The 22,352-nt window shown below is 35.2% G+C and overlaps 1 protein-coding gene across 8 annotated transcripts in view; it reads right to left on the reverse strand.

The window, feature by feature from the left end:
* PCLO (piccolo presynaptic cytomatrix protein) overlaps window positions 1-22,352 on the reverse strand; it is a 318,646-nt gene that overhangs the window by 128,553 nt on the left and 167,741 nt on the right. For all 8 annotated transcript variants that reach the window (XM_021539594.3, XM_021539592.3, XM_021539591.3 and 5 more), the window contains exons 7-8: window positions 8,234-10,442; window positions 3,046-3,182 (exon numbers count right to left, since the gene is read on the reverse strand). In XM_021539594.3, the coding sequence (XP_021395269.2) occupies window positions 3,046-3,182; window positions 8,234-10,442 (2,346 nt within the window). The remainder of the gene's footprint in view (window positions 1-3,045; window positions 3,183-8,233; window positions 10,443-22,352) is intronic.

Here is a 22,352-nt window from a genome sequence, read left to right on the forward strand (position 1 = left end):
GTAATCAAGCAGTTCTATAAGAACTAGTAAGTTCTAGTAAGAAAATTGATATTTCACCCATGTGCATCAAAATTTTCTGGAATTTACACATGGTAGTGGTCATTCAAATATTTTAATTCTTTAACAGAGAAGATCATAAAAATAGCAAATTTAGAGCCAACAAGGGTATTTGGAAACACTGATTACAAATAGATTAGTGCTATTGATGCAAATTATTCTTTCTGTGGCTGGTTTCAGCTCAGTAAGGGTTATTAAGGGACTTGTACTTGCTTAATTCCTTTGCTAACCAGAAAACTTCCCTCCTAACTGATTTCAGGAAATCATCTCCAGCAAAGGAAGTTCTGGGTGAAGGTGGATATGTTCAGATGGTTCTGGATGGAGAATGACTTGCCATTTTTGTCTCTGGAGTACATTACACTTGGGCACTACAGGTTCCTGTGCAGGACTGAGGTGTGGATACAGGAGACAGACAGAATGGCTCAACTAATTCAGAATTCAGTAACCCTTTTGTTACACACAGGGCTGAAAAAGCCCTTAGGGAGTGGTTACTTTGCCTCACTGCTCTCATTGCCCTGATATGGTTTATTTGCCTTCATCACTTGAAAATGTAATACTAATGCTAAAAAATAGAGATGTTACTACTGATTTACATTCTTCTATTGCTAAGTATTTCACTTAGCAATAGAAGTGAAACTCAGCATGAAGCTAATGAAATTTTTAAAAAATATCTCTGGCCCCTTTTATCTTGTCTCAAAGCTATTTAATTTCTGGATGTGTCTGAAAATGTATTTGTTTTTAAGTTATCTTAAATGTTCACAGAAGACTCTTAATGTACACAAGCTCTGAGTAACATTTTGATTAGGTGTTGTGGAGTTGGTGAGACCTAGCATTTCTCCCTTCTGCAGAGCCATTGATCCTATTTTGTACTGATGTGTGACTGACTCTTTCCATCCAGCTAACCTGGATGGAAAGAGCAGAAATAGAATGAACTGTTATAAAGCTTCTCCTCACACATCACTTTTCTCTTCTTCTGAAGCTTTACATGGCATCAGACAGAATTATCTAGAACATGTTCACTCTCCAGTTTACATCCCGTATTTCACAAAACCTTAAAAAATGCCTTTGGCAAGATTTTGGTATTGTGTCTATTTCCATATAAGCATGGGGATATCACAACAGCTTGAGGGAGAAAAAAAACCCCATATTTTCTTCCTGGAAATATGAAGGAAAACAAGAAGTCTTAAGCCCTTTAACATTTCTGCTGAAAATTTTTGAACAAAATTTTTCAACCATTCCTAGTGTTGTGCTATTTATACGAGGTAAAAAAGCAAAGATCAGATCTCTGTGACTAAGACCTTGTCTTGGGACAGTTTCTTAGGACAAAAGCTCTGGAACTCCAGAAATTAAGTGTATCTTACTAACCACCTCCTGATCACAGAGCTCAGGGTTAGTAGTAATTCTTTTGGACAAACTTGATTTTCAAGGAAAATTTTCCATTTTACCTCAGAAAGCTGTAGTGGTAAAATGCAATTATGTATGCTCAGAATAATAAATGCTTCTCATGAGGATTAAAGTGTTCAGAGAGACAGTGTTTTTACTATTGCCAGGGTTATTAAGAGATGTTAAGACTCAAAGCCATCCTTTATCTTTCAATTAAGTTGATTCATAGAATCATAGATCTATTTAAATAGATTGCTGTAAGAATTATATCATGTAAAGCCCTTTTTCTCAACAAGAAATGAGTAGCCTCAGTGCAACCTAGGGTGTGTAAATCTCAATATATATTAGGGATAGAAAAGGAGGGGAAAAAATTTACAGATTGCATTGTAATACATTTTAACACTTACTTTGTAAAATCTACACCGTTGCTTCATAAAACCTATATTTGATTGTCAAATGTCAATGAAAATGCTCACCAACATAAAATTTTTAAAGGCTGCATGACAGTGATATGTTCCTGTTTTGGGTGTTATCTGAGGAATTAACATGAGCAATATAAGCTATTAAGTATCACAAAGGGGCCATGCAATATCTTCCCTCAGAATCACAGGATTGTTACGGTTGGAAAAGACATCTAAGGTGATTAAGTCCAACTGTCAACCCAGTACCACCTCCATGTTCACCACAAACCATGTCCTCAAGTGCCATATCTACGTGTTTCTTGAACACTTCCTGGGGTGATGACTCCACCATTTCCCTGGGCAGCCTATTTCAATTCTTGACCACCTTTTCCATGAAGATATTTTTCCTAATATCTAATCTAAATCTTCCCTGGTGCACTTTGAGGTTATCTCCTCTTGTCTTGAGAAATTGCACTCACTGCATTCATTTGCTATAATGTAAAAATGTAATCTAAATCAAAACATAAGAATATTTCAGGATATAAGCTAAATCAATCAGTAAAAATGACAACTGAAACAACCAACTGAAGACATTAGAAATTTGAAATGCATAAACTTTGTTAATAAAAAGTGGAAATAGAATGGTATCCTAGGGTAAACTAGATTTTAAAGTTGGCAAGCTTGAAAAAGCAGACTATGGTATTTTTCTTTCTCTCTCTAATAAATTAAATATTCTAAGTATTAGATTGATAGAGTCTTGCTGATTTATTAAATAATTAATCACAGACTGTTGGGATTATATTTACCAACTGAAAGTGAAAAAAATATCAATAAGGTAAAATAATTATTTTCCTTCAACTACTAAAAGAAGGGATTTGAATTTGGATGAGGTAAAGCTGGTAAGGGAAAATTAGACTAATTTTTTTTTTTTTTTTTCTTTTTTTCCTCCTCTAGGCATATTTAAGGTATAGATATTTTCAGTTATATTTAATAAGTCGAAAGACAACCTGAAAAATTAATACTGAATTGTAGAGGAATGTTAATCTAATTTCATCCTCAAAGGCTGATGATGAATCAACAGCACTTCAAGCTGAATGCAGCTGGATTTTGAGTAATCTGGTATTTCCTATGGGAACTGTTGGACAGTCTGATTAAATTATCAATCATTTATAAAACTAGAGGCACATCTTATTTGACAGCTTACTTGATCTTGGTGTTGACTTAGTGGTCGAGAGTGTGACAACTTCTCTGGCAGCCTTCTGTCAAGGATGTGTCCATTCTCCAAACGAGGCTCTCTGGGCTTGTCAAACCAATCTGTTTCTTCCCGACGGAGATGATAGGCTTTGAAAACCAAGGACAGGTCAAATGCTCTGATCCAGTGCTGGGCAAAGGGCAAGAATGTGCATTGTGCATAGCAAACATGCAGAGTGGTTACTAATTGGCCATGCAGCTAAAGCAAAGTTAGAGGTGAGACTTGAGACATTGAACTTGAGCATTATTTAGCTGTGAGACAGCAGAGGGAGAGATTCTGTTTATGTCAGAACCATGGATATTAAATACAGAAAATATCTGCCACGTGCTATAGCCACTTCCTCTTTCTGGCAGCTAAAATATACATTGCAGATTTCACATATCTCTAAAATGTTTGTTGAGAAAAATTTAGTCATATTAGGTATTTTGCAGTAGACTAAGAAAAAAACCCCAAACTCAGAAAGTCCAAAGCAAAACCCAAAATAACCAACCCTCAAAATGCAGTCTCCACTAATACCTAAATTTCTGAACTGAATACTGATCAAAATATTTTGGAAATAATCTAGAACTAGATATAAGAAAGTTACAACCTCTTTATGAAATCAATATCAAACCAAATCATAGAAGATAGGAAACCAACCTATGTAACTGAAATTTTAAGCAGAAATATTACAGCTGCTCTCATTTTTAATTCCATCCCCCGATTTTGCAGTACGAACTTTTATGTATGGATTTCTCTTTCTGCAAAAGTTCTACAAGGCTAATATTACTGTTTGCAACAGTAAATGTATTAGGCATCTTTTGGGGATCAAAAAATGTCATTTCACTGAAATCAGATTTGCAAATGCATATATTTCTGCTCACTGACTATTGGGTCAATTGACATAGGCATCACTCCATTGGCATCAGAATAATGTCCTGTTTTCTTCTATGTTGCTAATGGGTGTAAACCAATGCATTGTTCAGGTAATCCAATGTAGCATGTAAGGAAAGTTTGAATTTATACTTTATTAAGCAAAATAAATTTGGAAATCAAAGGAAGACAATATTTGTTTCAGCAAAGCCACCAGGAATTCCAAACCTTTAAATAAGATCAGTTTTTGCTACAGTAATAAGAGTGAATGCACGACACAGAAAAGAATGTAAAAGGAAAAATGGTAGTGTTAATAATCTTTCCTATTGAGTTGTGAAAGTAAATATTATCTATTTGGTTTAAGAAATTATTTTTTTAAAAATTCTAATGGGAAAAAAGGAAGTTGTGTTTTTTCATTACTATTTTCTTAAAATTTTCCAAAAAGAGGAATAATACATATGCATGATTTCTTTAAAATAATACATTGTATGTGGTAAAACTAACATTCTATATTTTATTAAGCCTTCAAAAAATATTTTAATCTTGCTTCAGTCTCTTCCTTCATGACTGTTCACAAACTTAATCTAACATGAAATGGTTTATTTAATATTATTTAGATAAGCATATATGAATTATCTGAAACATTATTAGAGGTTGATGCTTATCTCACTACTGATTAGTTATTAGCTGCTATCAATAAACTATTATGATCTAGCATGCAAAAATTTCATGCTTTACACATTTATGCCAGTTGATCAGTACCTGCACAAAGCAGTCTCATTCATAACTCATCTTGACAGAACTTCTTTCTGGAGCTTGCCTGAAGAACCTAAATACATAATCCTGACCCCAGATCCTAATGTTATGACAATCTGTGTCATCATCTGAGCAGAAGAAAGAATTATTTTTTTTCCTCCTGCCTCAGATGAAATAACATTTCCTGGATTACTACTCTTGAAAATGTAGAGTTCCATACTGCAGTTCTGACCAGCCTACATTTTTTTTTTTATCAAACTGTGATGGATGTATGTATTTTATTGAAATTTAAGAAGTTATAAATATATGTGTATTCAGACACACACACACACTCCACACTCACATGGACATACACACCCCATTGGTTTTGACTTGCACAGCTGGGATTTGTCACAGCTGGAAACCTGAAAACAGCCAAGATGAACAACTGACAATCTCAGAGAAGTCATCCTTTTATTCTAAGGCTAACAGAATGCAGCCAGATGATTCCACCCAAACAGATTAACCAGGTGAGATTGAACTCCAGGCTGTGGGTTCCAAGAAACTCAATCAGAGAAGTAACAGTGATCACTCTAAATTCCACAGATGAAAAAATACAAGGAATAGACTGTGTTAATATCTTCATATCTCAATTTTAGACTTCTAAACTCTGCTGAAGAATTTAAAAATTAACATATAAAAGAAAAAAAATTACTTGAGGTGAGAAAAGGTACATTTTTATACCTTTTGAACAGAAAGAGTTATTTATATTCATAAAATTGAGTACTAACTTCAATGTTCTTGAAAATTTGTATCTTCAGCCTACTTAACAATATGTAGAAAGTGGTAGCTGTGGGTTTGACAGAGATTTGTTTGCTGGATCAGAGTTTTCATGGTACTGGGAACTCTGAGAAAATTCCAGGTGTTTCAGGATCTCAAAATGCTGTTTATGTTCAATGGGCAGCTCTGGATGTTGTGCTCTTTCGACACTAAGGATACTTTTTTAACCTGTTTGAAGTTTGGAATCCCAGTGTAAGCACTACTTATTACCTGAAACATGGTTTTAAGATTTCTTACAGTATGTACTTAGTGAAAAACAGAAGGTTTGGATTCAAAGTTTTATTTGCATTCTCTTCTAGTATTTGTTATGGGATGTCAATTTATAAAAAATGAACAGAAAATCATGCACATCTCTGAATTCAAACCAAAGAAAAACAATTCAAATTTGAGATTTTAAATTAATTTTTAAAAGTCTTTTAAGATGATAAATCAAGGTGTAGCACAAGAAGATTTTTCCTAAGACAGTGCTTAAGACTGATTTCTTTAAATGAAATCTCGTCAAGACCACACAGCAGTTGCTTAAAATAAAGAGAAGCTGCAAAGCAAATTATTCTAAAAAGTTGGTTGAAACGAGCCAGAATAGCTGTCCACTGTCAGTGCATCAGATCACTACAGAGAAAGTGCAGTCCCTAAAAAAAAAGGCCATGACTTTCTGTAGAAATGTAATTGCTTATCTTTGGGCATAATCTTTACCGAATTTTTAAAATTATTTTCAATAGAGGTTACTTGCTATTAGACTGCATATTTGAAAATAATGTCATTAAGTGTTTTGGTTTCCCAAGAAATAGGCCATTTGTGAAGACAAAATTTGATAGAAATTAGAAAAAGACTGCTGAAAGTAGAAGCCCTGAGTGACATATCACTCTGATACAGATTATGTCAATTGAATTTGAATACCACGGGAAAGGGTCTAACTAATCAGAGACTGATTTAAAACTGAAACATGTTCAACTTGAAGTGTTACATGTATGTCTTGTACAAATATATATGAGAACTATAATGCACTGTAGGGCAGATATGTAATTCCTTATGACCTGTTCATATGTGGTAGAATAGCACGAAATTGGATCTTTATGGTTCAGGTTGGTTCTCCTTAGTTTTCAGGAGGAAAAGTCATGTATCTTTCACAATGTGACTCTAGAATGACCTGTAAAAGTCACAAGCTGAGAGGAGACAAGGTAGCATCTGCTTATTTAGGAAGAATGATATGAGCTTCAACTCAAGGGGTTCCTCTCAACTGCTTTCAGATTTAATTATACGACTCTGTGTGCTAAGAATTGGAAGACAATAAAAACAGTTAAACTTCTGATAAATACCAAAAAAAGCTGATGACCCTGATTCTTTCCTGAAACACAGAGTTCATGAAGGGGTTATAAATATCTAAGAAATATGAAGATAAACTTACAGAACAAACCCCTTAGTATGAAGTATGAGAAAGGTGAATAGATAATTTTTTCTGATGCTTATGAAAGATTCAGCATGTGTAAAAAACCAATAATGCAATAATGAACAGAGGTTAGTAGAAATGTGAAAAATAAACCATACTACTTCATAATCATGCAAATATGTCTTTTGAGACAATCATTGCCATTTACAGACAATAGAGCGCATGCAAAGTCTCTTTTATTGTGCAGTAAATACACATAAGAAAAAGTTAATGGAGCGCATACAATTTTGAACATATTCATTTCATTTGCCTTCAAACTGTCTTTATGATTTTTAAACAATTTAGAATATATTAAGTCTGAACTGACTCAAACAAAACTGATACATAATTTGCAATTATTAACTCAACATCAGCTTTAACATCCTGCTGTACTTATTCAGAAGCAGTATTTTTAATTGCACTATTTATAATACATCAGAAAGGTTCCTTTCATTAACTTAAGTGAGATTAACTCTTGTGCTTATTTGGCAGATGTGTATGGGGTGCATATAAAACCAACTACGCTGCAGAACCCATCAACAGAAGTAAAATACTTTATGTAAGTTTATTGAAGTATGAGATTGTCTTGCAGTATTCAAATGACAGATTATCTTACATAATCACAATTCTGAATGCACAGAAGTCCACATGACAGGACACTTTCAACAAACCATATGTAGAATGTTATTTTGCTGTTAAGCTCTATATGGTTCTAACATATAATATGTACTTAATGAATAGACTATTTCTATATAAACACAGATCTAAATTGGTGCATCGGGAGATGGAATTATAATTTTTTGAGTTCTATCATGAAATTTCATGCACATAAAATTACTGGAGTTTTTTGGAGATTTGGGAGATTATTTCCAAATCCCAACAAAAACTATTGCAAATAAGTTCAATGATTCACAGTCACTGGAGAGAGCTGCACATAAAGACTGATGGCAGAGTCTGTTTTGTACATGGAATGTTCTACACAGTATCATTGAAAAGTAGACATAAACAAATGAAAAGGAAAATGCACAAGCAAACCAAAAGGTAAGCAAATCAACAACAATACAGTAGCATGCAATAGTAGCTTAACACCATTCAGAAACTGTTAGGGTAAAATAAAAAATATCAAATACGACAGAACAAATCAACCCCCAGAAATGTAGATACACAGAAGATGCACCAAGGAACAGAAAAAGAACAAGTCTTTGAAGTGTAACAAAAATCAGACACATGCATAGAAATGAGGATTTGTGTTGTGATAGTAAGATACCAGTCTGAGGCCTAGTTTACCTTCACTGTCTGACATGGCATGCTGGAAGTCATCCATGATGAAGGCTATATCTCGATCATAGCCTCGAGTCCGTGACTCCTCCCTCATATGCTGCTGGACCTCGGGTAATGAATGACTCGATCCAAACTGGTCCCTGGTATCTGCAGATATTGGTGGTAAGGGTCCAGCTGCAGCTCTTGCCATTCCCATTGGCTGTCCAACAGGACTTAGTGGGCTCTCCTCCTCTGAGTTCTGTGCTACTATTGGGATTCTTCCCCTGCTTTGGCTAATAGGTAGACTGGTGGGTTTAGTTCTTCCAGAAGGTGCTGCATGACTAAAGGAAACATCTAAAGGTTCAGCTTCTTGGGCTTTCAGTCTTAAAGAAGAACTGGAAGAATCCCTTTTCAATGACAAATCGAGCCCATACACTGAGGAGGGCCTAGATGAGGGTCTAGATCTACTACCACTGCTGTAAGACTTGTCTGCTTCATCTTGTAGTGCGGATCTCATTGTTGGACCTAGTGCAGTGCCAAGGCCTGCTCCAATGGATGACGTCAGTGGTGGCCCCATGTACTTCTGTTGGTCACTAATGTTTTTTCTAAGGCCATAAGTGATATCATCCTGAAGAAGCCTTGCCCTAGTAGTAATTCCCCCAAGTGTTGAAGTGCTAGAAGTCATATAGCTTGAATAGTCGGGCTCAAGGTCTCTGCTTTCTTGGATAGGTGAAAACTTAGTTAGTTTGGGGTCTATCAAGGTTTTCTTGTGTTTTGACTGCTTCTGGTAAAGGAGGGCTGCTGGGAGCTGCTTAGCAGCCTGTTTCTCAAGAGTAAGCCTACCTATGCTGTATTTCTCAGATTTTGGAAAATGCCTGTAGCTGCCCTCTCCATGGTAATACTGTGACAGGCCAGCCAGATGATCGAGACTTTCTGCACCTCTACGGAACTCTTGCTTTATCTGGTGTTTCAGAAGTTTGAGTTCATAAGGGTCCTCCATTGGATCTTCATCAGCTTTAACATAGGAATGTAACCTAGAGGAAGTCTGCAGTGGTGCTAGGAAGTCTGACACTTCTTGTGCTCTCCTGGCCTCAGTTGTGCGAAGAAGTCGATCTGTTTTGGTCAGATCTTTCTCATGGAGGCTAAAACTGGAACCAAGAGCTCCTGTTCCTTTAGTAAGTTCTCCTATATCATCAATCAGCACATAATTTCGGGGTGTATGGTGGTGGTCTATATCTGCATAGAACGAATCTGCAGATATGCTTGATATAGGGCTGCTTGCTATGCTGTTTCTCTCATCTAGTCCTATCCTTAAATCCAAGGTAGAGTATTTACTGCCCAGCTGGGAAACTGCATAACTATTGTCAGTTGAAACTGGTGCTATCATGAGAGGCTGATTGCGAATTACATCATAGTTTGTTGTTATCTTAGGCTCCATATATAATGTGGTCTGTCTTGGCTTTGGCTGTATCACCATCATCTGTGATGGCAGTTGATAAGATGGCTGTTGAGATGGTGGAGGTTGAGCCTGTGGGGTAAAGGACATAGTAGCTCCTGTTTGGAATGCTGTCTGGGTCTGATAGGGTGAAACCTGCTGGTGATACAAAGGCTGCTGTTGTTGGTAATGTGATTGCTGTGTGAACTGAGTTGGTGCTTGAGTTGGCAGTGCAGGAGATGAATACTGATATTGAGCATATGGGCTTGTAGCAGGGGCAAACTGTGTTTCTGGCTGGGTTTGTGGTGGCATAAATTGGTTAAATTCTGTCTGGGGTGCAGTACGTGGTCTTTCCAAGCCATGCTGAGTTTCTATTCTTGTTGACCTGGTGTTATTAACTTCGCTGTCTGACATGTAATCACGTTCTTCTGCTACTCCTTGGAGATAAGCACGCTCTCTCTTTTCTCTTTCTTTTAGTAGGGCTTCTTTCCTCCTATTAATGCCCATTTCCAAGTATCTCAACTTGGCATCTATTTCTTTTTCCTCCTCATCTAGCTCTGCTTGCTTCTTCCTAAGCTTGGCTGATTCACGTTCAACCAGATCCAATTCCCTGTCTATATCCTGAAGAATTTTGGCTCTGGCCATAGTGGTGGTCCTACAAATCCTTCTCCGTGAAACTGATCCCACAGAAGTATATGGGGACTGAGTTCCTGATGTTGCTTCCTCTGGAGGTGGATTGGGCAGAGTCCTCTTCACCTTCTTTTGAGTGCTGGATGGAGTCATACTTGAAGAACCTTTTGACTGAAATAGAAGAAACAAGACTGAATCACTATTCTGAAGGGAAATTAATCACAAGTTATTTAAATTTTTTCAGGGTATGGCTTTTTAACTTAACCACATACTTTCCTTAAGACAGAGTAGATTTTGTATCTGTGATTAAGCAGCAGAAAATAGAAAAGAAAATGGCTATCAGTCTCCTAAAGATGAGCGATCTAATGCAAAAATAAGGGTGACACTCACTAGGACTTTGTTTAGCCTAAGATTTAAAAATCTACCTTATATTCATAAAGTTGAATCAATAGTGATTTAAAAGAATTTTTTCTTTTTTATTTCTTTAATTTCTGAAAATTAAAATTTAATTTTAATTTATGGTTATACATATTCAATGCATATGTGTGTGGGAGGGAAATATATATACATATACACCTCCTTTTTACATAACATTTAATTTAATAAAAATATTTATAAGTGTACTTATATAAACATTAATAATTAAATTTATATATAATCTGTATGGTCAAATAGATGACTCTGAGCCAGACAATGAATGTATAGCCATAAGCTATAACTTGTACTGAAATCCCAACAACAAAGCAAAACTTTCTAGTGAAAAGACAGGTAGTTCTTACATGATCTTGTAATATTTTGCCTCATATCTGATTTTATATATATATATATATATATATATATATATATATATATATATATATATATATATATATATAATTTTCATTTTCTTTTTCAGGGGATTTTCTTGTCCCTTACAAAACTTGTAAAAGTTTTCTTCAGTTCACTGAAGACTTTCATAAATGAAATTTGTTTCAGTTTAAAACTTAAAAAAAAATAAGAATTATAAAATTATAGCAATTTAATTCCATCCAGATGTCCAGACTTCCCCACAGAAGAAGAGTGATTAATCCTGATTTAGAAGTATCTACCTTAGGCTGATAATTAATTTTTTTGAGGTGCCAATCTCTCTTCATCAGCTAGGGAAGTAGGCAATGCAACTGGTTAGATGCAATTCAATTTGCATCCTAAATCAGAAATGTTTATGAATTTTTTTTTTTTTTCTTTAGTTTTAAAGTTTAGGTTCCCATGCAATGTATACACCTTAAAAAGCAGGACCTGAATGATTTTGAAATCCTATCTCCCTAAAAGCTTCTTACAAATCTTGCCTTAGCAAAGGAAAAGAGGTTGATCTACACATGCACACTGAAACAAAAGGAAAATGAGCTCAGACATTACAGAATGTAGACATGTTATTATCAACATATGGAAACATTTTAGCCCAATTTAATAAGAGAAGAATAAAACCAATATTGATCAAATAAACTCTCCTGCCTCTGCAGACAAGGACAGCATTTCTGCAAGGATTAACTGCTTTTAATTAAAAATGGCATTTCTTTTGAAATAAATGCTACTTCATTCAGATAAGATAGAAATAATATTAATTTTAAGTAGGAGTTTATAAATCAGTATATTCTCAGTTTATTTTAATATGGCATCAACAAACTGTACAAGTTTTGAGGAAGTATTGACAATTTCTTTTTGCTGGTCCTCTGTTACCTAGCTTTAAAACATTATAATAATCAACACATCGCTTGCCACAGACCTTTAAGGAAACATTCACCACCTTTTCAAGTGCCATTTAAGCTCTTTTATTCTCTTCATCTAAATTCCATCAACTTTTGCACATTTCAGATTTCAATAAAAGCAATTTAATCTTTTCAGCTTCCTTTGGCCATTTCACAAACCCATGTTGTGCCAACAAATCAGAGGAGCTAATTTTTTCTTGCTCAGTGTGCACTTATAAGCAAAGACAAATTAATCATCTACAGTAGGTCTAGTTGGCTAATGTTTTATATTGCAAAATCAGTGTAATACCACTGTTAGTTTCCCCTCCTGAACTGAAATAAGGATCACAGATGGTGAAGCAGTCACAGATGGTCACTGGTATTGGGAAGCACTATTAATAAAATAGTCATTAAAAGGTCTACAATACTTTATAGAATTAATAATTTCAGATAATAGTTAAGTTGCTGATGCATAAATCTCAATGTCTATGTGGTTTATGTGTCTCAGTGTACTATGAGTTTTAACAAAAAAAAGAATCTGGTTTTAGATATCTCTGTATAGGAATAAACTTAGACTAACAGATATTATAGGAAGATGTTACACTTGATTTTGACAACGTATTGATATGTGTCTCAGTGTACTATGAGTTTTAACAAAAAAAAGAATCTGGTTTTAGATATCTCTGTATAGGAATAAACTTAGACTAACAGATATTATAGGAAGATGTTACACTTGATTTTGACAACGTATTGATAACCTCTAGTTTTTAGCTACTATTCTCACAAAAGGAAGACTTAATTACTTTTACTTGAGATTTATACTGGGACAAGAAAAAGATAATTAGTGCAGCGATAAACTGTGTGCATTTTTCTTGTTCCTGGATATTTTCATTATCACTTATGTCAGCATGCTCCCTGGGAACTGTCTTAGTAGATTGAAGGGAAGTTCAACTGCAATATTTTGACAGACAACTTTAACATGGCTGTTATTAGTTTTTGCATTTCTACTGACTTTGTTGAATGGGGAATGTGTGGGGAAGAAAAAGGCTAGGGCTGACCTAGTCAAATTCTAATGTCTTTATCAAAAATAATTGTGAGTGGAAAGGAGTAATTGTGTTGTCTAGTCCTATCACTGTATTTCTGGTCATTGTCTCACATTTATAATGTATGCTCACTTTACATTTGAAGTACCCAAAGGAAAGATGGAGCAGAAATCTTCATGAGACCACTCTGGAGCCACATACACCTATCAAATACAAGCAGGCATTTTTAGGCCTTACAATCACTGGTTAAAGGTTAAGTTAGATGTCAGATGGATGGCCTTAGAAGATTTCTCACTGAATAAACAATGACGTTTTCTACTATATTTTTCCATGTTTTCCATCTTAATTCTAGTCAGTTCACTTCTAGCTAACTACTAGCACCCTCCCTAATTTTTTTAAAAAAAATTTTGTTTAGCAAATCATCACTCTAAATGTTGAGTGCAACTTCCAAAAACTAAAAGTAAATTATTCTGGTTTTTTGTCTTACCATGATACTCATATAAATGTTATTTCCTTATTTCTAACTCTTGTATAATTTTACACTAGTCTGGAATATCCCTTCAGGATGGACTTAATGATAATCAGATATGCTTCTGAGGCAAAGCTGACCTTGTTAAAATAAGGCCTAGGCTCATGTTTGATGTAAAGCTACAGAGAAGTTCTCCGCAATACTACAAACTAAAGAACTGAGGAACAAATTATCTTTCCCTTCTAACTCCATTCCTCAAGCCTAAAAAAGTTTTGAAATAAACACAGGAGAAAATCTTCTCAGTCTTGCAGTTAAGTGACGAGATAACATCACAGTAAGGAAGCCAAAAGACTGAGCTGAAGGTTGCATGCAAACAGATTTAGCAAAATCTTGCTTTTCTGCCTTGCCAATACACATTAGTCTTGATGTGAGTTATTGCCCGAGTAGGAATTGATAGAGGTCATCTGGACAAAGGCTTGTGAACTCTGTGAAATTGCCTGGTGACTTTGGAATAACTCTTTTGCAATCACCATCCTGTTCCTTGTGAATCTTCCTAAAAATACATTTTTCTACCTATTTTTTGTCTCTTTTAATTTGATGTAATTGTTGACAAAGCCAGCAAGACTTTGACCCATTTCAAGAATCAGTCACTTACTAGGAAATACTAATATGATCTGCTGCTTTTTATATTTTAAAGAGAGAGTTTACTTTGGGGGATTGAATGGCTCAGGATACCCGTGATGAATTTCTACCTCTAAACACTGTGTTTGATTCTAGCTACTCAATCTTTCTTGTCCTCTTCTCAAATGAGTTTTTGAACATGATATGCTGTTCTCCATTCAAGTAGCCATATTTGGATATTAGTTTCATTTACACAGAAGCTCAGCTTTAACACTTGAGCATACAATTATTGCATACTTCTTGCATGTTTTGAATTTTACTAGTAAATATGTAATACTTATTATTCATTCCTCTTTTAAAATTTTCTGTGATCACAACACAAACTTCATCATCTTCTTTGGCCCCCTTTGGAGCTGGCAAAAGAGACCTGCTCTTATATATATATATGTTGTAAGTAGGGAAAAATCCTGAAAATAATGTATACAATATGTATACATTATATATATACATATATATATTCTGTATATTTGCAGAAGCCAATTAAGTTGTGATGACAGCAGCTTATTAATTTGTCATCACCAGGCTATACAATAGACACAGGGATGTCAGACTACTACAGCCTGTACTGCTGTGAAAAGCAAAGGTAAAGTGGATTACAGATGAGGCTTCACCTCTGCCACAATCCCCAGAAGACTCAACAGTATGGTGAAAATCCTGTTCCATACTGCAGAAGAACAAAAACTCACTTTCCTCAGGGATAGATTCCCTGAAACATATGACACTAATTTGCAGCAAACTTGAAATGTCAGCAGAAAGTGGGCTGTATTCTGGTTTTTCCTGCTACCAGAAAAACAATGAAAATAGTAATTTTTGTCTTCAAACAAGGACCATGCAATCAATAAACTGTCATGGAAAACTTATGACCAGAATCAGGTTGAGAGATAGATGCTGATGTGTTAATGAAATTACTGGAAATTAACTCTTTTCACCAGATAAGATGTCAGGTAGTGGAAGGATAGAAATTACTCTCCTATTCAGAAAAAAAATCACCTAGGGTTGGGACCAATGCAGATTGTTAAGGTGAAGCCTGTGCTGTAGTTCACTTTCCAAATCTTACATCTCGGATTTCTCATGTAACAAAAAAACCTTCCTGAACGCAACCCCTCCAAAGCCCCAAAATGCACAGTTATAATTGCAATTGTAAGACAGCTGTTCTACTTATAAAGAGTTGGAATGTGTTACTCAGGATTACAGCATGTGCTCCTCATTGTTAGAAATGTATCAGAAGAATCAGAAATTTTGGCAATTCATTATTTTAAACATGTAATTTACTACAAAGAATCCATGAAAATCTGTTATCGTTCATTAAGGATTTCTTAGTAATTTAACAGTATCTTTAAAATTGCTTGCAAATGAGACCCAGATCCTAAAGATATTAACACTAGGATTAGATTACTTCATTGTAAGTACGGACTCCTTGACTACATCTTCCTATAGGTGCAGTGGTCCTGAACAAATGTTTTGTAACTTGTCCTGTGTAAAGAAACTTTCTCGTGTAGGTTTCTATGGACACTTCTGGACTTAATACCTATTATGTGGTAACTGCTGATGAGAAGTTGATCCCTGGTTAACAAATGTTAGAGCACAAATATAGAGAAGGTTCTCTCCACTGGCTAAGGCTGACACAGGGACACTTCTATAGCATGAAGAACCATAGAAGGTGGGAACCCTCCAATGAAGCCATCAGGTGTAGGGAAGCAGATGAGATGTCTATGGTAAGGTAAATATATAGAATCATGCAGTTAATAAAATTTGGTCTTGTCAGCAATGCTGAGAATGGAGTACATGCTCCGAACAAATTCTAACCCATAGTAAAACCTTATCATACAACCAGTACTGCCTTGGCTTGTGTGCCATTGCTGGCAAGGGTAGTTGAAGATTAATTTGATGAGCTGAATTTGGCCTTGTATCAGGAAGTGAAATACCCTGCTTCATGAGTAATATACTAGAGCTTTCCTTCAATGTAACTCTTGTCCTTTTTTTTTCTGCAAAGATGTTGCTCTGGGGACTGAGCAGTCAGGCAGAAAACTAGTTTCAAAATCACTACACAGCAGCACTGAGATGCCAGTCAGTCTTTCTCTCTTTTTTTTTTTTCCACTCCTTTGGAGGCCCCTAAAGATAAATTTCTTTTCCGTTAACACCAATATGCAATTTTTAGAAATAGTCTATTCCAAAACAATAAGAATTTTTCAGATTTTATTGCTTTCCTTCATGTCAGTCAGAGTTATTCATTCCTCAGATAAACACTTTTGTACTTTTCATTCCTTTACTCCTTCATTTTCTCTGTGAAATTGTTTGAAATTGCCATTTTCACTTCAAATGCAAGAGAGACAACAAAGTACACAGCTGATGTGACGTGAGATACCAACTTCTATCCTCAGTTAAACACATAAAAGCCCATATGCTTCTTTTGATCATGAGGGGAGAAGGGAAAAATTCAAAAGGAATTTGATATGCAAACTACAGGCAGATGTGGCCCTTACACTGTGATTTTCAAAGGGATCTAAGTCTACATTTCATCTACTTTATGAGAGCAGATGTAATAGCTGTTTCTAGTTGTTTGCACAGAAGTCAGTTTTACACAGACTAACTGATTTGGTATTCATTTGCAACAGGACTGACAAATTTGCCTATAAAGGGTAATGGGGCAATTCCCTTCTCCATTTTTAAAAATTAGAAGTAGCAGTTTAAATCAGCAGTAATACATCACTGAAAAATATGTTCATAAGAAAAAATGAAATCCATTGTTTTGAAACTTTGATTTAAATAGTGTAATTGAAACAACCTTCCATGTATGTTCATTGAAAGGATTTTAGACAACATACACATTATTCACAAGCTTACATTTTACTTCCCTTATCTTACCTCTACAGATCATATCTATACTGTTTGCTTTATTGGCCACTGAAAACAGTCCTTTTCCCCAATTGCCTAAGTACAATTTACTACTTTTTGTAATTTTTTTTCTTTCATAGTTTAACCCTTCTATAAAAGGGAAACATTTTCAGTTAACTCACAGTAACATTACCTTCAAAACTCATTATTTTCTTTTTATTCCTAATTTCCCCCTCTTTGCTAATTTCCCCCTATCCTTTGCTATTTATCTTTGCAACCATATCACTTGTCTTTGCAAGGTGTACTGGGATAGCAGTTTATGTGAGAGATTCACTGTTTAATTATATTAAATATTTACAGAATTACAGGTATCTCAGTTATTTTGCAATGGAGAAAAACCTCTGGCAGATTGATTCGGACAATGGGCATCTCTCAAGCCAATAGAAAGAGTCAAATTGTCAGAGTTGAGTACTACTTCTGCATTGGAATCTCTTTACCAAATGGGCTCAATGTTTTCCCCATTATTCAATCTCTGAGAAAGAAGAGAAGGAAAAATAAGAAAAAGGAAGGGAAAGGGGGAAAGGAGATGAGAAGGGGAAAAGCCTGTCCTCCAACCAGAGGAACATGGTCAGAATTTCTCTTCTGAATGACAAATACAGATTTCATGCTTTGCTATGAAAGCCTTGAAAACATTGCAGGAAATATACAGCTGCTATTTAGGCAATACCTATTGATGCTTCCTAAATGCTTGTTTTATATGCTTTGTACTAAGATATGTTAAATATTCTCAAGTATTTTATTTATATATCAGTAAACTAAAAACTATTGAGAGACTTCACAGAAAGAAAATACTATTCTACTCTTGTTGCACTACTCTGTTTTCAGTAGACTCCATTTCATACTCTGAGAGCTAGGTACTACAGCCCTACTCCAGGGCCAAAGACTGATAAAGAATTTAAACCAGTCCCTTTTTCTGTGAATTAAAATCTTTCCTCACTTGCTAATTACTTTTAAGAAGGTATCCATTTATTTTTTTTTTTTAAATAAAAAAGGAACAAAATTAATGGCTTTTTTGGATTTTTCTATACATCATCTTCCACATGACTCAGGAAGGTTTCTAAAGAGGAGAATTGCTAAGTATATTTTACTTTGACAACCCAAAAGATTATGATATAAATGACAAAACAGAGGACAAAGAGTCCATGTAGGAGTCTATGTATTGAATAACAATAACTTGAACAAGAGGAAGATTCACTATATGGAGAAATAAAAATGGCAAAACTAGAACTCCTTTGAGGTAGATGCTTAACAAGATTAAGTCAAAGCCTGTAGATTCATGGTGACTATGTACTATAACATTGTATATTACACTACAACATAATTAGTGTTTCTTAATCATTCATCACTTCTTTTTCTGCCTTCTGGTGTTTCACTGACAGTTTAAAAAGAATTGTACATAATTCAGAACTGAAAATACTCTGAACTTCTCTGCCAAAAAGTTATAAAAAGTTATCAAAATTTCTATGATGTGGATGGACAATCTGATGCCTGTGGTAGATTAAGATACAGATATTGTTTGCACATGATGAGCCCTGTCTCCAACACAACCCATTTTTGGATTTAACTGATAACAAAGAACCGTACCTTAGTAATGTGCTTCAATACAGAGGCAATGAGATTCTGCCACTGGTAATTTAAACAAACTACATTAAAGGATATTGTACCAAAATATTAACTGTTAGCTCTGGAATTTGTTGATTGCAAAGCTAGTTGTGGCAATAGAGAAAGACATCAGTCAACTTTATCTTCAAATAACAAAATCCTTGGAATAAATCTTTCTGCATGTAATGAAATAGCCTTAGCATGGGCTCATTCACTAATAGAAATCAATAATACACCATTTCCTATCATGTAACAAATCATCATGTGTCATACCCCTCAGTCCGCATAATACATTTTATTTAAAACTCAGATCTCATCTATGGAAAATTATAAAGAATATTTTCCCAGTAAATGAGAATATACTTTAATTTCTTTTCCTTTTCAATCTAGCTGAGAATCCTGGCCAGAAAATACTCATGAGAAAAATTCAGAACAGTTTATACTTATCAGTATGATATCCATATGCTGAATTAGCACCATCTGTTTTCAACAGCTATCAGGCTACTTTGCAAATTTTTAGTGACAATTAAAAAACCCCCAAAAAAACCTAAAAAATACTGAAACAATCAAAACTCCCCCTTTATCTTTGAAAGAATAGAAATATCAATCTTGTTGCATAGGGAATGGAAAAAAAAAACCCAAAAACAAAACCATGCAAAAATGGTGTGAGAAAATCTTGGCTTTTTCTGCCTCTCCTTCACTACAGACTTCCTCCACAGGATGGGAGCTGACGAGACACCACATGCTGTGCCACAGCCCTTGTTTGTTCACAAGAGTGAGGATTCATCTGCCCAAGCACAGGCATCATGTGCAGAGTTAATCTGAGCTAGTCCTCCAGACGACTGAACTGCAAGAAGGTGCCATTTTTCTTCAGCTCACCCTATAATCACACCTGTTTCTCCTGACAACTGTGGAAACACCCACATGTAACACAGATTCCACCAGTAAATGTCTCAGGACAAGAGGTCATTCCCACTCACTACAACCAGAGCAGTTTCAATTCCTGCTTTTGGCTACTCATGTAGTATCTGCCTGAAGCAGAGTTTTAATCCTTTTGTTCTTTTTCAGGAATCTCACCACCTTTTCAACTCTTCAAAAATTACACCTCTCCTCAGCAATCAAAGGTTCTGGGTTTGGCTCAGTTTGATCATTCAGGCAATATTTACTTTATTCTGTACTCATGATGCTTTACTTCCCCTGTCTAAGATTAAAGGTGGCAGAGTAAGCAAGAGCCCTGATTAACCACTTTCTCTAAAATGTGGTTCATGCTGGGGAACAATGGCCATGTAGCTGCTGCTGTAAGGCACAGATTAGACAAACTCACCAAGTGCCCACCTGCCTAATTCAGGCCTTTCTACAGCCATCACAGCAAAGCCTCTTTTGTCCTTTCTGCTCAGCCCTGGCTTCATGGCTGAAGTATGGCTTCATCCATACTGCTGTGCACCTGCAGAATGGGCTGCATCAAATTCCCCCTCCTCTTTCCAAAACTGCCTTAAAATTACCAATACAACACAGTCTGTTAGTGGAAAGCGTATTTTTTAGCTCTGGTATTATATACCATGGTCACAATATTGCACACTGTTAGAACAGTAGAATAGAATAGGAATAGGAATAGGAATAGGAATAGGAATAGGAATAGAATAGAATAGAATAGAATAGAATAGAATAGAATAGAATAGAATAGAATAGAATAGAATAGAATAGTTGGGAAACTCTCCTTGATTGCTGATACTTCTCTTCCAGGCTTCAATCCACCCTAAGAACTCACCAGCTATCAGGTCTTGCAGTAGACTCTGAATAAGCCCCTCTGCCTCAGTGGGAAAAGTTGATTTCTCCTTCAGTTCATATTGCAAGTATTTTTCTCTCACTTTGCAATTTCTCAGTGTCCCCCTTAAACTTCCTTCTGCCTGAAACTTTTCCCTCTCCCTCCATCCCTCATTTTCTGAAGCATAAAAATTCCCCCTAAAATTCGCTCATTTGATCCCAGGGCAAGCATAATCCTCACACCTTTTAAAGAAATGCAGTTGAACCTGACAACAAACAGAGTAGATCATCTGCCACAGATGGCTAAACTTAGGAGGTGTGAAAACTACTCACAGTATGTCCGGATTTTCCATTACACTTTTTCTACAGAGAGAACATGCCACTAGCCAGACTACACAAAACTCCATATTCCTATTCTTATTCTCATATAAAAATGGCATTTCCAGTTTGATACAAATCCATTTCAAAGTGACACAAATCAAACAAAACCAAATTAACCTTTCCTCTCAACCCACCCCTAACCTTCAAAAAGCCAACTTTTTAAAGAAAGCATTAACACTTGAACAAACACATACGGTAATCTGCTATACTGATACAAAACAGAACATCTTCTCATGGAAGAAAAACAGCTTTTATCTGTTTAAACAGATACCAAAGTGAAACAGATTACCTGTCTTTCCTTTTATTTTTTTTCAAAAAAAAAAAAAAAATTAAAATATATGAAACCATTTTCTCAGAGTTTATTTTGTGCTTGGGTTTTGTTTTGGTTGTTTACTTTTATATGTATTCTACTCTCTATGGATACTGCACCATATTTAATCCACGCAGCTGGGACAGAGAAGTGGCAAATGCTTCATCACTTGTATTTAAAACTAGATTGGACATCCACTTCATCTCTTTACCAAAGAAATCCAGACAAGGAACTCAGTTTGGTCTTAATTATCTCAACTGAATAAAACAGTTTTTAGAACATCCTCTTTCTCCTCTTTAAAGGCATAAATGGAGATAATTTTTATATCTTATTATTTTACTAATTATTAAATATATTTTCTATTACTAGCACTGTAATCTACATTCATTTTCAGAGGAGGAAGTACTCCACTCCTGGATAAATTGCATCAGATGACAACCTTGCATGCAGTGTGATATTTAATGCAACTGTGTAGGGCTGAAGAAGAAGAAAGCAGTAACCTTTAATGAATTTTCTTCCTACTATTTTAATAGTAATTATACTATTTTAGAATCATGACCTTCCTCTTCCCATTTCTGCTTATTGTGACAAGCAGGACAGGAAGACAGAAAGTCGGCAAAGACTACTTTTAAACACTAATGAAGCTAAAAATTAAGATAAGGCAGCAGAAAAATCAGAAGTTAATGTAAAAAAATTATGCCATTTGCAGTTTCTAAACCTACATACGTAACAAAAAAAAAAAAAAAAAAAAAAAAGAAGAAAGAAAAGGAGAAACAGGATTTAATGCAAGAGCAATATTTCAAGACATAAAAGAAAAACGAAAATTCTTATAGTTGGCCTGGAATCTAGGATATATAGTCACTGCATGTACAAAAGGAAAAATGCTCTTTTCTTCCCCCTGATTTTCAGATCTCCTATTCTTGTTCCAAACCACTCTGTCCACTGCTGACATAGGTAAAAAATATCCAGAAAAAAATAGTTCTGCTCAAGTATATGCATATGGACTATACCAATCACCCTAAACATGCAATATGATGTTTCTTATTACAGAAACACAGGAAATAATCATAGAAAGATGTTCACAGAATAAGGACAGATTTGGGTTGGTTCCCTTCTCTGTTCTCTTTTATAAGTTTTATTCACTGTTTTAAAATTTCTAGCAAACACAGAGTTTACAAAGAGAAGAAAAACCCTGAAATATATGCAATCATC

The sequence above is a fragment of the Lonchura striata genome, chromosome 5, assembly GCF_046129695.1.
Source record: "Lonchura striata isolate bLonStr1 chromosome 5, bLonStr1.mat, whole genome shotgun sequence".
Taxonomy (NCBI): domain Eukaryota; kingdom Metazoa; phylum Chordata; class Aves; order Passeriformes; family Estrildidae; genus Lonchura; species Lonchura striata.